General features: G+C 40.4%; 1 protein-coding gene across 1 annotated transcript; it reads left to right on the top strand.

The window, feature by feature from the left end:
* Positions 1-2,026: 2,026 nt before the first annotated feature.
* On the top strand, positions 2,027-9,322 carry IL12B (interleukin 12B). Its single transcript, XM_065644359.1, has 6 exons — positions 2,027-2,108; positions 4,299-4,580; positions 5,706-5,823; positions 6,847-7,040; positions 7,719-7,864; positions 9,197-9,322. Exons 1-6 carry the CDS (start codon positions 2,027-2,029, stop codon positions 9,320-9,322), a joined length of 948 nt encoding a protein of 315 aa, XP_065500431.1.
* The last annotated feature ends 4,991 nt before the right edge of the window (positions 9,323-14,313 follow it).

Below are 14,313 nucleotides of genomic sequence, written 5' to 3'. Positions count from 1 at the left end.
CAGCAGCTCCTGCTCTGGATCACAGACAGCATATGGTGTGGGTACACTCTCCTTGTCTGCGAAATGCTTGGGCAGCTGGACTGATTAGTGACGTTCAGAAGCTGAGTTTATTTCTGATTAGGTTTTTGGTACTATTTTGAGATGGGAGAGAGGGAGTGTTCTCCCCCCATCTCAAAATGGAATAATTTTCCATGAAAGTTGTTAACATTTTCATCAAAAACTTGAATTGTAAAGCTTCTCCCTAAAACCGGGAGAAACTTTTCTGTTTTCAAGGTTTCAGTTCTGATGAAAGACTGATATGGAAAAGAAGGCGTGTTTTAGACCCTTCTCCTTCTCCAAGTTTTAGTTGATATTTCAGATATTGATTTTATGAGGCATCATAGTGAATGCCTTGTTACAATGAAAGAAAGTAGTATCTTTCAGAAAGTTGGAAAATGCATTTTTCTGTCACAAATTACAGATAATCCTGCCTGCAGCAGGAAATCATCAAGAGCTAAGAATGTTCACCTTTTAGTGAAGCAATATGCTGCTGATAGGCTGCCTGATGGAATCTGGCTTTTCACTGAGGCTTCTGCCTCTCTGAGTACAGATGCAATGTGAGCTGGTTCCTCTCCTACATACTGTCTCTGTTACTGTACTTGTAGCTTCTGATCCCATTAACAGCTGTGCTGTGTGATGTACAAAATCAGATGGCACGTTTTCTTGGCATTGGTTCAGAGACAGCTGGCTCCTGATCAAGATTAAGGACTGCTAATAATAGCACACGCTGCCAGTGAGTAACCAATTTAGCACACGTAGAAATACACACATACTCTTCCTCCATGAACCCACAGGAAAATGTTTTGTATCACATGAGAAGAAATCAGGACTACTCTCCTTTCACTGAAAAAACTGGTTTGGAAAGGAAAAACAAACAAAACAAACAACAAACACAAAACCACAACACTTAATTTTGTGTTTTTCTTGTGCTTTCAGATTCTCACTGTAGTAAGAATAGACTTTGAAAGGTATATTCACCAGTCTATTTTTCTAAGTCATATTCCTATTAATTTGGTTTACTCTCCAGCTGAAAAAGCTCTGAAAGTGCATCTAAATAACTGTCATTAAAGTTTTTATGTGCCCAGTGGTTACTACAATATTTGGCAAATACATTTTGCATTTCGTGTTTGCTCTAGCTGTATTTTGAATTCAGGACAGATATACATGTATATATTATATATACAGCTACATACTTCTATATTCTCAAGTGAGATATACGTATATGTCTCAAATGAACACAGCAACAATGATATGCATATCCAGCCATTTCTGCAAATACAGCTGTGGCACTGAATCCAGTAGGAATTTTGGCTGAAATTGCTTGCAAAGTTAATTAGCCCAGGCAACCTCAGGTGGATCCTAGAACTAGTACCATTCAGGCAAGTGTCAGTATTGATGTCAGCTCGACACTCCATTATTGACACTGCTGTCACTTGTTCTCACAGAGATAGTGAAGACTACAGTCCAGCAAAACACTTCAGCAGGTCCTTAATTTTATTTGCAATCCTTTGTTTTAACAGGACTACTGACACACTTAAACCAAGGAATATAATTATAAGCTTTGTATGACTGGAATTTAATGTCCATTGACCCCTTAGTCCAATGCCTTGTTCATGGAACCAGCCTCACTGGCATCAGCAGGACCTTTCTTGCATGAGGAATATTTAACTGAGGGACTCGAGAATGCTTCTGTTCTCCTGACCATATAAGACCTATGCACACAACAATTTTCCTCTAAGTTCTGTGATTTCTTCTCTGAACTGGTTTGTAGTGTGAATAACAAGCGGATCAAAATCTTGGCTTGAGCTCCAGTACAAACCTGATATTCAATTTTTGTGTAGTCTAAGAGTTCTTAGAATGGGAGAATGTTTCTTAGCTCGCTGGAACTGACTCTGTCTTCTTATTATCCTGTCTAGCGTTGAGCTCGATTTCAGTACACACTCAACAATCCTCAATGAACTTTAGTAATGTATTTTTTTCCTTACAGATGTCTCACCTCCTATTTGCCTTACTTTCATTATTTTCCTTTGCTGCCCTTCTGGAAGCACAGTGGAAACTGAGGGAAAATGGTAAGCAGTCTTCACTTACTGAGACCTACAGCTGACTGTAGGACACAAGGGTATTTCAGCATTACACTTGTGTCCACAAGCAAGGAATTTGTTGACTACAGTACCTTAGGGCAAGGTTCTTCCTACTTTCTTGTGAATAACTAGACAACTAATTGGTTTTAATGGAAGAAATAGTCAGAAGTCCTAAAATGTCATACAACGGCCATTCTAAGTATTTGCATTATAAACTGTCTTATTTCCTATTCCTTCTTCTCTTGTTTCAAAAGTTTCAGTCATGCAGTCTGGAAGCAGAAACAGTATCTTGTGACTTAGATAACAGTCCACAAACAAACAAGTGAAGAATTAATTGTCAAACAGAATATTTCACAGTAAAACCTAGAAATAGTTTTTCCAGCTCTTCTGGTAAACAAATGCAAATACACTTGTAAAAATACAGAGTCAGTAATAAACAAACAAATCTCTTAAATAACTTACCAGAAAATTGGGCTAAATTCAGATAATCAAATTTGCTGTTCTTATTCACCCAGTGTAGCTCTATAATCCAGGCTGTCATCAATACAATTATCTAAAAAGAAAGACCCTAGTCAACATGAGAAAAGCATTCTCAATCTGATTGTGTTTTATTTGTAAAAAGTAATTCAATTACAGTTCCCCATATTTTTACATTATAATGGTTTATCCTGTGGGTTCCCTGAGACATACCATGGTGCTGAAAACTGCAAATATGTTTGTCAGTACTGATAATAATCTCTGTATTTGAAGTCTGTAAGATTTACCTTGCCTGTGCTTCCAATGTCCATAAGCAGTTTGGTAAACTTCCAAGCTTCCTAGAGCTGCATATTTTCTGCCATTTTGGATTCAGCTTTTGACATGTATTTCTTAGTGTTTCTTCTTTGTGATAAAGTCTTAAAGCTCTTGTTCTGGTAGTGAAATGCTCTGGTGAAAAGGTCTTAGAGCTCACTGTAACTCTGATTTCCTGAGCTGAGTGCTTGCTGTGGTGTTGACACACTAAGAAACAAATTTTTGCCACTTCTTGCATGTAGAAAAGTCTCTAAGGGGTTGGGGAGCCTGTGACAGCAGTAGCGTATCTGAGCAATGACAGTTAAACTGTAGAACTGTTGCCACACAGAAGTGTAGGTGAAAGTTCTTCAGTCAACCACAGCAAAGAGACAAGAGAAGATAATGTTTCTTTAATTGAATTGTTCCCAGTTGTTTTGTGATGTGGTGTGTCTTCTAATTTGAAAAGGCCAGCAGGGCACTTCAGAGTTACAAGGTGGCATTTAGAAGACCACATCTCCCTGCTGCAGTCCACTTACCTCTGCCATAGCTCAGAGATCCTCCGTCTCCTAGTAATTGTTCCACTAGGACCAGGGTGAAGGAGTACAGTGTTCCCTGCAGAAAATGGAAAACAACATCAGCTACAGGCAAATACAAACCACTTCCTCAGAGCTCCCCTCCTTCCCGTTGCTCACTCATTGACCTTTGACGCTGAAGAGGGCAAAGCATCACAGCTTTGCACCATAGGAAACGCCCGAATACGGAGTGATAGGACAAGGGGAAATGGCTTAAAGTTGTGCCAGGGGAGGTTTAGATTGGATATTAGGAAAAAATTCTTCATGGAAAGGTTGTCAGGCATCAGAACAGGCTGCCCAGGGCAGTGGTGGAGTCACCCTTCCAGGAGGGGTTTAAAAGGCATTTAGACAAGGTTCTTTGCGACATGGTTTAGTGCTAGAGATAAGTTATGGTTGGATTCGATGATCCTGATGGTCTTTTCCGACTGAAATGGTTCTATGATTCTATGATTTTACCTGCCTTTCTGGGAGCAAAGGCCGTAGCCCACATGCAGGAGGAATACTTGGGCTCAGTGTGTCCTGGAATCCTCACCTTTAAAACAAAGATACCTGCCTACTTCCCACAGTTATGAACCACTGTAAGATTCTCTGGGAACATGGAAAAAAAATCACTTTTTCCATTAAAATGTCATCCCTATTGATCAGCATGTTCTAGATACGCTATAAAATTTGAAGTCGAACCTCTTATTGTAAAGATTTCCAGGTGATGGTGATGCCTTGGGCAAGAAAGCCAGAGACTGGTTAGCAGTTTTTCTGGAGACTAGAGCTGAAAAAAGGGCTTAGTTCAATCTTCGCACTGTTGAGTAGCTGCTAACATGTCTTTCTCTGCCATGTTTAGTGTACGTCATAGAATCAGAGTGGAATGATGTGACACCAGCTAAAAGAGTGGAGCTCACCTGTAACACACCTGATGAAGCACTGCCAGTTTACTGGAAAAAGGGCACAGAACTGAAGGGAACTGGAAAGACTCTTATTGCTGAAGTGAAAGAATTCCCAGATGCTGGCAACTACACCTGTCTGAGAGCTGATACCCATGAAATCATCAGCTATGAGTTCTTCCTCATAACTAAAGTAGACTCCAATGGGCAAATGATAAGGTCACTGCTGAGAAGCTTTGAAGGTATGGTCATAATATGATGTGCGATATCTTGCTCAGCTTTGTGCATTGGAGCTTTGTGAGGACCAGAGGGAGCTCTCTGGAGCTATGCATCAGAAATATCCCCTTTAAAATGGGTCCACCTCAAATGCTTTACTGACAGTGAAAGCAAATTCCTACTCTTGTGGGTGTGTATATGGTGCAACTGATGAGCAGCACTGGTTGCCAGGGGATTAATTTAGGACTCTATAGACCTATAGGACAGATTGATGGTAGGAATGATTAAATACAGGATTCAATCAACACTGTATCACTACTTTTCTGATGAGAGAGCAATTTGCTTGCTTTGCCTCCATCTCACAGACCCAGCACTCAGGAGAGGGTCTGCAAAACCAGGGCTACACAATTTGACAGAACCAGGGACTGACCTAGATTTTAAGTGCTGTCATTTGGGCTTCTCCATTCACAATTAACCCACTGGGACAAACCTGTGATGTTTTGCCTTTTCTGCATGAACCTCACTCATCTATGTCTCATATTGCGGTCTCTTGTTGTAGTGCCAGGAACTTATGAATTTCCATGGTTTTTTTGCCTGGCTCCTGGAGCCACATATCAGATGCAGTGGGCTGGTCTGCTGGTCAGCTACATCTAGGGTACAATATAGAGTTGTTGGGAGTCTGCAGTGCTGGGCAGCAGAAACGAAATACGTACCTATACTGAGGCCTCATTCACTTCTTACACTGGAAACATTCTCCATCAAGTGCCCCAGTGTGTGAAGATGTTGAATTATCCACTGCCTGGGGTAACAAATGCAGAGGTTTGCCAGCTGAATACCTGCAATGTTTCTTTGTGAAAGGAACAATGGATTGTTCTGTATTGCTGCCTGCAGCAGCTCAGGTATGTTCTAGCTCCTCTCAATGGCCACATAGATGTGGTTAATGTGGTGCCGTGTAAACCAGCCTTCAGCCACTAATGATGCTTATATGGCTTTTTAACTGCAGGTGGCTGCCCAAGGGGCAGTATGAGGCTGTGTCTGTGTACCCACCTGCCAAAGTAGATGGGAGTCTCTTGAATTACTGTTTTCTCTCTGCTTTCAACATTTTGGCAAAAAGTGTAAATAAACCATGTTTTCTTTCTTTTGCCATCTAGAGCCAAACAGGACATTTTTAAAATGTGAGGCAAAGAACTACTCTGGAATTTTCAAATGTTCGTGGATGACAGAAAATGAGAGTCCAAATGTGAAGTTCACAATCACAAGTCTAAAAGGGTAAAAGCTTGTACTTTCCTTAACAACCTCAGAGCAAGGCCAGAACAGCCCTTTATGTTACTCTGTGTAGGAAACCTTGGATTTTAGGCTATTGAGGACATCCCACTGTCTGATGAATCCCACTTCCAGAGCCTGAACATCTGCAAAATGTTTTAAGCCATGACTGAGACTAACTTAACTAGTAAGGGTATGGAAATTGCTCAGAAACTAATAAAGACTTGAAAATGGAACAGTCCCTCATTGGCCTGTTAGAGCTGCTGCAGTATAGCCACAGAATAACTTAAGCAATAGCAAAAACAGTTTGTGCAGGGGAGAGAGGGGAAGTTGGGCCAAAAGCAGAAACAATCACAGCGCTGAGTCCCTTGGCAGCAGATCCAGTGGAATCAAGGGAGTGAGAGGCTGCACCCACGACAAAAGCCACATGTCCACTGACAAGTCTCTGTTGAGGAACACTGCAGAAACCTGTGAGGGAAATATGTGAGGGGAACCTCGTGGGGATTTCCTACCTCCCACCACTCTTGGGGCTTTCTCCAAAACATGGAGTGCTTAAGCGAAGGTCACTTCAGTTTGTTAAAGAAGAAACAACTGCAAAGAGTTTTATTTTGCTGAATGCAAAAATAGAACCAGATCCAGGTAGTACTTTATAGATGGCTTTTGTTATTTTTTTTCTCAATGGATATATTTTAACATTTCCTTATTTCGTCCATCAAGGTTTTAGAAAGGACTAAGGAACAAAGTAAGATACCAGAGCTTGTCATGGGACAGTGGCGTGATAATAGAAGAGATATCCTCGTTTAGGTTTAAACACTAATTCCTTCTGCTAAGGAAGGGGGGCTTTTGTGATTTTACATTAATATGTAATACAGCACTACCACTGAACTGTTTCTGCATCTGTTGAACCGTAGCCATAAAATGATATAGGCAACAGTAAAACATTACCTTACCAACTACATGTTATTGTTGTTTCAACAAATTCTCAGAACAAACCAGCATTTCCAGTACTTTTCTCTGTTCTGTATTCAGTTCTCAAGGAGATGTAACCTGCAGCAGCCCTGTAGCTCACACTGATGAATCAGTGACTGAATACACAGCTCAGTGCCAAAAAGAAAATTACTGTCCATTTGCTGAAGAGCACCAGCCAATTGAGATGTTCCTGGAGGTCATTGATGAGGTGGAATATGAGAACTACACCAGCAGCTTCTTCATCAGAGATATCAGTGAGTAGACCAGGAATCATGATTAATTCTTAGCTTTATTCTTGCTGCTGACAGTGGAACTAACTGTGGCTGATCAAACCGAGCTTGGGAATCCCTGCCCTATTCTACTGTAAATCTCTATCAAGCCCCCAGTTACAGGAACAGGGGAAAACAAATCATAGCAGCAGTCCAGGAGAGGATGAGGAAGTGAAGAAGCAACATGTCCCTAGCTTGTGACCTCCAACCCCCTCACCCCCACATCTCACAGAAGTTCCTGTAGCCCTCCCTGCTATCACATGGACATGTTTTGGAAGGAGTATGTGGGAGAAGTCAGACAATAACCAATAACCCAACTGGCTCTTCTCTGAGAACTGCAGATTTACTCCGAGAATGGTTGGTGCTGTGTATGCTTCCCTCCTGATCCATTCTTACAGATGGGCATCCAGGGCAGGTTAATAGGAACTGGCAGGAAGTAAGAAGACCAGTTGTGACCATGATGCCACAGGGCACAGGAAAATGAAGGAACATCCTAGAAAAACAGATGTTTTGCTAAATGCCTTAACAGTTAGCAAGAGTCGAAGTTATTCCTCTGTGTCTCACAGAGCCCTGAAGCTGATTCCTATAAAACTATCAGCAGCAGTACATCAACTTCTGATATTAGGCTGCTAATGCGAACTCCTTCTATATTTTCTCCTGCAGTAAAACCAGACCCACCCCAATGTCAGTATGTGGCCACAAATGGAACAGTGACCTGGACATATCCCAGAACATGGAGCACACCGAAGTCCTACTTCCCTTTGACTTTCAGGGTCAAAGCTGAAAGTACAGAGGAACACAAAATCTGGGTAGAGATACATTTGAAACATGATTTTCTTGCTTGAACAGACGATATAAATAATATAAGCTTAGTATGCAAGAATTATGGACTAGAATTTAAAAAAAAATGCTGAAACTTAAATGTGACAAGGTTTTATTTTGGCGGAAAAAGTCTTCCTCCCCAGTTCCATGAGCAGTAAGATCCAGACAACACACTCTGTGGTGGATGCAACCTTGATGTAACTGGGGAGATAAAGTCATGCCCAGCATTGCATAGCTGTGCTAGTGTGAGGAATGTGTTTACTAATTCATTAGTAGGCTGTATGGGTCCTAATGCAGGAAAATCCCCATTTCCAAATCAAGAAATCTAGAATCTGTTGCATTGATTTCCTTGTATGTTGCTTGTACCTGGGTAGCTCAGACTTTCTTTAGAGCTGAATTGGAAAATAAGGAATCCATTACTCATTTGGCAGCATTTCTGTGGAGACTGGTGAAGGCTACAGTCTTTCCCACTCACTTTCAACTTATTAGCTAATTGTTAATTAAACATTGCTACTCTGTATTAGCTTTAAATCACAAAATGGTTTTGCTTCCTGTACTAATGCTCACGGATACACTAAAGGATACACAGCAGGAGTATGGCGATTTGCCTAGGTTGGCAAAGAAATCAGCAGTGGAAGTGGAAATAAATACACAAACCAGTTGACCACAGTGCAGGTCCTTGACTGCAGTGCTGCTCTTCCTTGGTCCAGCAATCAGACAAGTAAACAAATGTAATGATCATTCCAGTTTGTCGACAGATTAAACCAAACACACTAGCTGATGTCTTTTTAATGTGAAAAAAATACGCAAGCCTGTACCAGCAGATGGGGCCATTCCCCTAGTGCTGACTTCTTGATTTGAGTAGGGTTGTCTTGTACAGTCCCTTAGGTGGAGAAACTGGCCAGCTGCACAGTGCTTCTTGTATCAGCCACAGGTCCTTGGTGGAAATTTCAATGATACGGAAAAGCAGTGACTTCTGTCTTTTAGGGTTCCTGCTCTAGGAGCAGAACAAAAAAAGAGAAAACCCAGATAAACAAATAAACCCGTTGTTTTAATGACTGTTTCAGTTTGGGGTTTGGGTCACTTTACAACACTAATTTCAATGGAAAGTGGGCTTTTTAGTTTGCTTCTACTGAGGCTCCAGTTCTCACAAGTCCTCACAACTTTGGTATCTGAGGGTGAAAACTGGTGCCTTTGAAACACCAGACTACCAGTGGGGATTTTTGAGTTACATGTTCTTGTTGCAATCCATCTAGCACATTATTGTATGATCTGCTTGACCTTTACAACTCGCTGATGGAGCTGTGCCCTGTCCATAGGTCTATGAGGCTGATGAGCAGTCGATTCAGATTCCAGCGGCTGGGCCAGAAATCAAGATCTCTGTGCAGGCCAGGGATCGCTATTACAACTCATCCTGGAGTGAGTGGTCTTCACTTTGCAGGTAAGACTTGAAGAACCTTCTACCAGAGGAGCAGGGATGATTCCTTACCCAGAAGAGTAAGGACTCTGTGCACTTCTTCTGCTTCTTAAATATTAATTTATTTCACATTTCCTCATAACCATTTTTGTCTCCTGAATATTTTTTCATGAAATATCTGTAAGAGGATAAACATATAAATGTATTGGGCTGCCTAAATGATTATTCTTGTAAAAAAATAATGAGGAAACAATTATAATCCATTTAAATCAGAGTGAAACAATGGATGTAGGTTCATAGACATGGGTAGGGTTCTACCTAACTAAGCAATTATAAAATATTCTTTAAGAAATACACGAGCATTTTGCCATTGCTAGTGTAACCCTTGCTGATTTTGCCCCTTTCCGTCCATTGATAGCTTGTGAATGAATGTTGAGCATCCAAATACAGCAGACAATCCATACACAGCCAAGTATCACCAGTAAAATGACAAAGGGAATGAGGGAGAGAAAGAGGAGGAGATACTTGCTATTAGAAAGAAAAGTTCTTAGCAGCTTCTGCTAGTGCTAAGAATGGATGTTTTCTTATTCCGTGAATTGATTAGCGTTCTCTGACAGCTCTAAACTACTCTCAGCCCAGCTTTCCAGGTCTGAACATATTTCTAAATATGGAAATAGCCTCCTTTAGATCAACACCAAAAATAATTATGCAGATTTTTTAAATCTTCTTCCTCTCTTCTTTTTTGTAATTTTTTTTTTCCAGTCACATGTAGATGCAAATCTCTCTGGCCTCCAAGTTTCCTGAGTCACACGGTAGAAAAGTTGTAAACTTGTAGCCCTGTTGAAACACTTGAAATGAGATCACACTGTTCTGTGGATCCAGACTTCATTGCTACAGGGGCATTTATAGATACCAATGAGAACTGAAAGGAATTTTCAAAAGGGCCATAGCTGGATAGGTACTTGACTCTTATTAGCTGAAGTTGAATCCCTCACACCCATCAGACACGGGAACTCCTGAGTCTTGCATTCCCTGGGTCTGAGTCCTGTAGAGAAACTGAGTGCTGGCGTTTCACTAGATGGCTCAAACCAGCAAAGCTTTATTGAGAAATTGACTAAAAATCTAGGTCTGAGGAAAATAAAGATAATTCTTATGTAAATTTCCTTTATCTTATTTTACAGATAACCAGTAAGAGATTATAGAAGAATGGCACAAGGCTCCTAAAGAAAGCAAAGAATGAATTACCACAAGAACATAAGCACAGTTAGAAGAAAAATCTGCATTTGAGTTTATTAAGAAGCCATAACATTTCTTTTTTGTAAGAGATTAATACAGTCCTGATTTTGGCAGCTCTTTTAAGTTCTCCAGATTTGAGTAACGCCTTTGGCATACACCATGTTATATTAACATGTATTTTGATACAATGCTGTCAGCTATTATTGTAAGTTCTGCATATTCTTGAAGTGCATCTATTTATTTATTTATTTATTTATTATTGACTCGATATGAATTGCAATGTCAGATGATGGCAGTTGCTGTTTCATGTGTTAATTTATTTGGAAAGTGACTTATTGAAAGAACTGCTTTAGTATTCCATTATTTAATTGTTTATTTATTTGATTATTTAATTATTTATTTGTATTTATTTTGTTGCAATATATCAACATAGAAAGCCTTGGCTGCAGGAGGCAGCTATGCACCATGTATCAGGGCCATCCTCACCTTCCTCTCTGATGACAGATGTTTTTAGTAAAAGAAGGAATTGCAAGTTCAGAGTCCTAGAGATGCCAGCTGTCTGTGCTCACACGTGGCGATGTCCGGCCAGGGAACACAGCAAACGGCTGTTGCACCAGAGATGAGTCGCTCTCTAAGCCCCACACCTGCACCTGGACCCGGGCTGCAGCAGCAGCAGTGGCAGCGCTGGCGTGGAGGCAGTTTGAGGTGCTGTGGTTGACAGAGTCCTGCTGCCACATCTCATGAACATGAAAGGACACGGGAGCCAGGAGCTTCAGACAGCACCTCCTCCACAAAACTCCCTTTCTTTCGTGCCTGTGATCATCAGAGGCCTTTTATTCAGTGCACCTGGTACATCTCTTGCAGTGGAGTTTTCTGACAATAAAATTGATTTGGACCTGCTATGCAGCAGGCAGAACCACAGGGCACAAGCCCTCAGGGATCTGCAGATTAAACCAAGGCAGCTTAAATTATTTAGAAGTTTAACTGCAGTGTATCTGATACTTCAGAGAGCAATTGGTAACTGGTTTTATAAGTGGATGTTAAGCATCTAATTAGAGTTTTAGAATACAGATTTTTATAGTTCATTTTGAAAGTATTTCCCTAGTACTGCAAGATGTGCTAGATGTTGTCACAGAACCTTAGGAAATAAAATTCAAGTCCTAGTTCTGGACTGCTTACAGTGTAAGTCCCCAGGTCTGGAAAGAAGCAGAAGCATGTGTTGAAGCCTGTACATTTTTGTCAAACCACCTAAGTCCTGACTTTCAGGAGGGCAAAATCCATTAAAATATCTTTGAGGATTTAGGCCCTAATTCCTGATAGAAGTTCACTGAAATTAAAGACTTTCATTGTGACCATGCTTCTTTTTTCCCCAGTCCTAGAAATGGGTGGTAATTTAAGATATTTAAACATTGAAATGTGGAAAGTATCTGATATTTCAGAAAACTCTTGAAAATCTAGCTACAAGTGCTGTTACTGTTTATTAATATTAAGTGTACGCATCTTATTTCTGCTACAAATGCAATTTATTGTGCTTATTTTATAAAGGAGCTAATAATAAAGTACATCTGAAAACAAGAAAATTTGCTTTACTTGTGATCTTTTAAGAAGAATGGTTAATATCACTCTTCACTTTCCTGTAAGAATATTATACACTACTTCTAAGGCAATGTCTGTGGAGAGAAGTAATATTACTGAGTAATGCTACCAAATTCATGGCCTGTAAAACTGTACAGAACCACACAGAAAAGTGACGTCTGTTAGTCAGCAGTTTCTTCTAAACCCTCTTCTGCAGGCTGTGAACTGGTTGTTTCTTTTGCAGTCTAAGAGTACATTGAAGTTCACTGGGGTCTGTGGTCGGGAGGTTTGCAACTGAAACCAGGCTGACATAGATCCTGAGGTCTTTGAGGTTTCTCTCTAGTGCTGCTGGTACCATGTTCAGAATTAGTAGGACCTTCCTGTTCTTCAGATACCTGGGTTGAAACCCTGGCACCATTGAAACCACTCATTGAAACCTCTCATTAACTTTGATTCAGCCGAGTTTCCACTCTCGGAAATACTGAGGCTAAATTTACAAGTATCATGACAGAGATTATATTGATCTACTATCTTTAGAGGAATATGCCTTTCTGTGCCATGATCCCATAAGGTTAGACCTCCCTACAGGAACCTCTTCTGGCATAGATCACAAGGTAATGAGGAGGTGGTAATGACGAAAGTAATCGTCTAAGATTCTTCAGAAAACTAGCAAAGCACAGTTTGAAACTGTCCCTCTATCTGTAGAAAACAAGTTAATTGTAAGATGGCTGCTCTCCAAGACCTAAGTTGGATCCAGTCTTTGATTATCCATTTCCTGGGCCTTACATGGATCCAGTGTCCCTGAGTATCTGCTCTAGAAATTGTCAGACAGTCCCCCATTTCTGAGGAACTCTCTAGGTTTTACCAAAAGGTGTTAATATTACAGCACTAATATTCACCAGAGTGGCTCCATACACTGGAGACAATTTCCTGACATACTTTGTCAAATCAAGAAAATAATTGATGTGTGAATTAATCCTTATACTTCACTTTCTTAATTCCTCTCACTGCAAATTATCTGGAAACCTTCTTATAAATGTCACAATGTATAGACTCAACCAGGCTGCACAATGTACCAAATTCCCCTTCCAAAAACTTTTGATTGCAAAATCAAAGCTTCTGAAAAAAATAATGATAGATCTAAGTTTATTCCTGAGGCTCCCATGGTATGACAGCCATTAATTAAATAGTCATACAATAGGTCTTCTGCTGGACCCCTGTCTTACTCGGTGACCCACCGTTCTCTGGGAAGGGGCAGCTCCTCCAGCTTTCTGTTCGTCCTCATCATTCAACACGTGGCTTTAGGTTTTCTGTAGCACACCTCCCTAAATCTGCACTGAGCAGACTGACTCATTCCCTCCAGGGCTCTTTGTGGGTGATCCGCATCCTAAAGAATGCTTTACAAATAGTCGATGTGCTTTATGAGGCTGCAGTAGGAGTTTGCTGTCCTCTAAGGGCTTCAGCCATTAGAGCTGGGTAAGCAGCACTTGCTAACAGCAAAACAACAACAACAAAAGGCTTATGTCTAATTAGGGCTTTTGTAAGAGAACACATTACATTTCAGGTCCAAATGCTTCACATACACCCCTCCTTCCATGCTGACCTTCATTCTTTCCCACTTCTTCGTAAGTTGTGGCTTCTCTATAAAAGTTATAATATTTTTTGAGGCAAAACCACTGTATGTCCACTAAACTTGTTTTGAGACATTAAAAAAGAACTTTGTTTCCTCAAATGTTTCAGTTTAAATGACTTCAGTGTGACAGAACTTAGAAGTACTGAACACCTGGAGATTACATCTTAAAATACAAAATATGAGGCAATTTAAAATAAGTCCTATTCAGTGCTAATTGTCCAATTTATTCAGTGCTAAGCGTCAAGCTGTTAATGCCTGCTTTGCATATGTCTTTCAAGAATCAAGTCATTCAGAAACGTCAATGGTATGACACTAAGTAACTAAAACGATTCACAAGTTACTTGCACAATAGGAGGTATCACAGCCTTGTAATTTATCTTAAAGAGATCAGAAGATACAAACAAGAAGAATAAAAATAAGCTCCAGCCTTGGCAGAGAGTCATGGTGTTGTTTTGTTTTGTTTGTTTTGGTATTTTTTTCTGTCTTTCTAAAATAATATATGAACACCTCAGCTGGGATCTGTCCCAGCTTGATACGTGCAATTCTAAAGAAGGGCTCCTTTGATCTTTCTTAAG

Source organism: Caloenas nicobarica, chromosome 13 (genome assembly GCF_036013445.1).
Source record: "Caloenas nicobarica isolate bCalNic1 chromosome 13, bCalNic1.hap1, whole genome shotgun sequence".
In the NCBI taxonomy this organism is placed as follows: Eukaryota; Metazoa; Chordata; class Aves; order Columbiformes; family Columbidae; genus Caloenas; species Caloenas nicobarica.
This window is presented reverse-complemented; position numbering and strand designations above follow the sequence as displayed.

Coding starts and splice junctions, on each gene's coding strand:
- IL12B (XM_065644359.1), top strand. CDS start 2,027: ATGTCTCACCTCCTATTTGCCTTACTTTCATTATTTTCCTTTGCTGCC. Junction 2,109..4,298: donor GTGGAAACTGAGGGAAAATG/GTAAGCAGTCTT, acceptor TGCCATGTTTAG/TGTACGTCATAGAATCAGAG. Junction 4,581..5,705: donor ACTGCTGAGAAGCTTTGAAG/GTATGGTCATAA, acceptor TTTGCCATCTAG/AGCCAAACAGGACATTTTTA.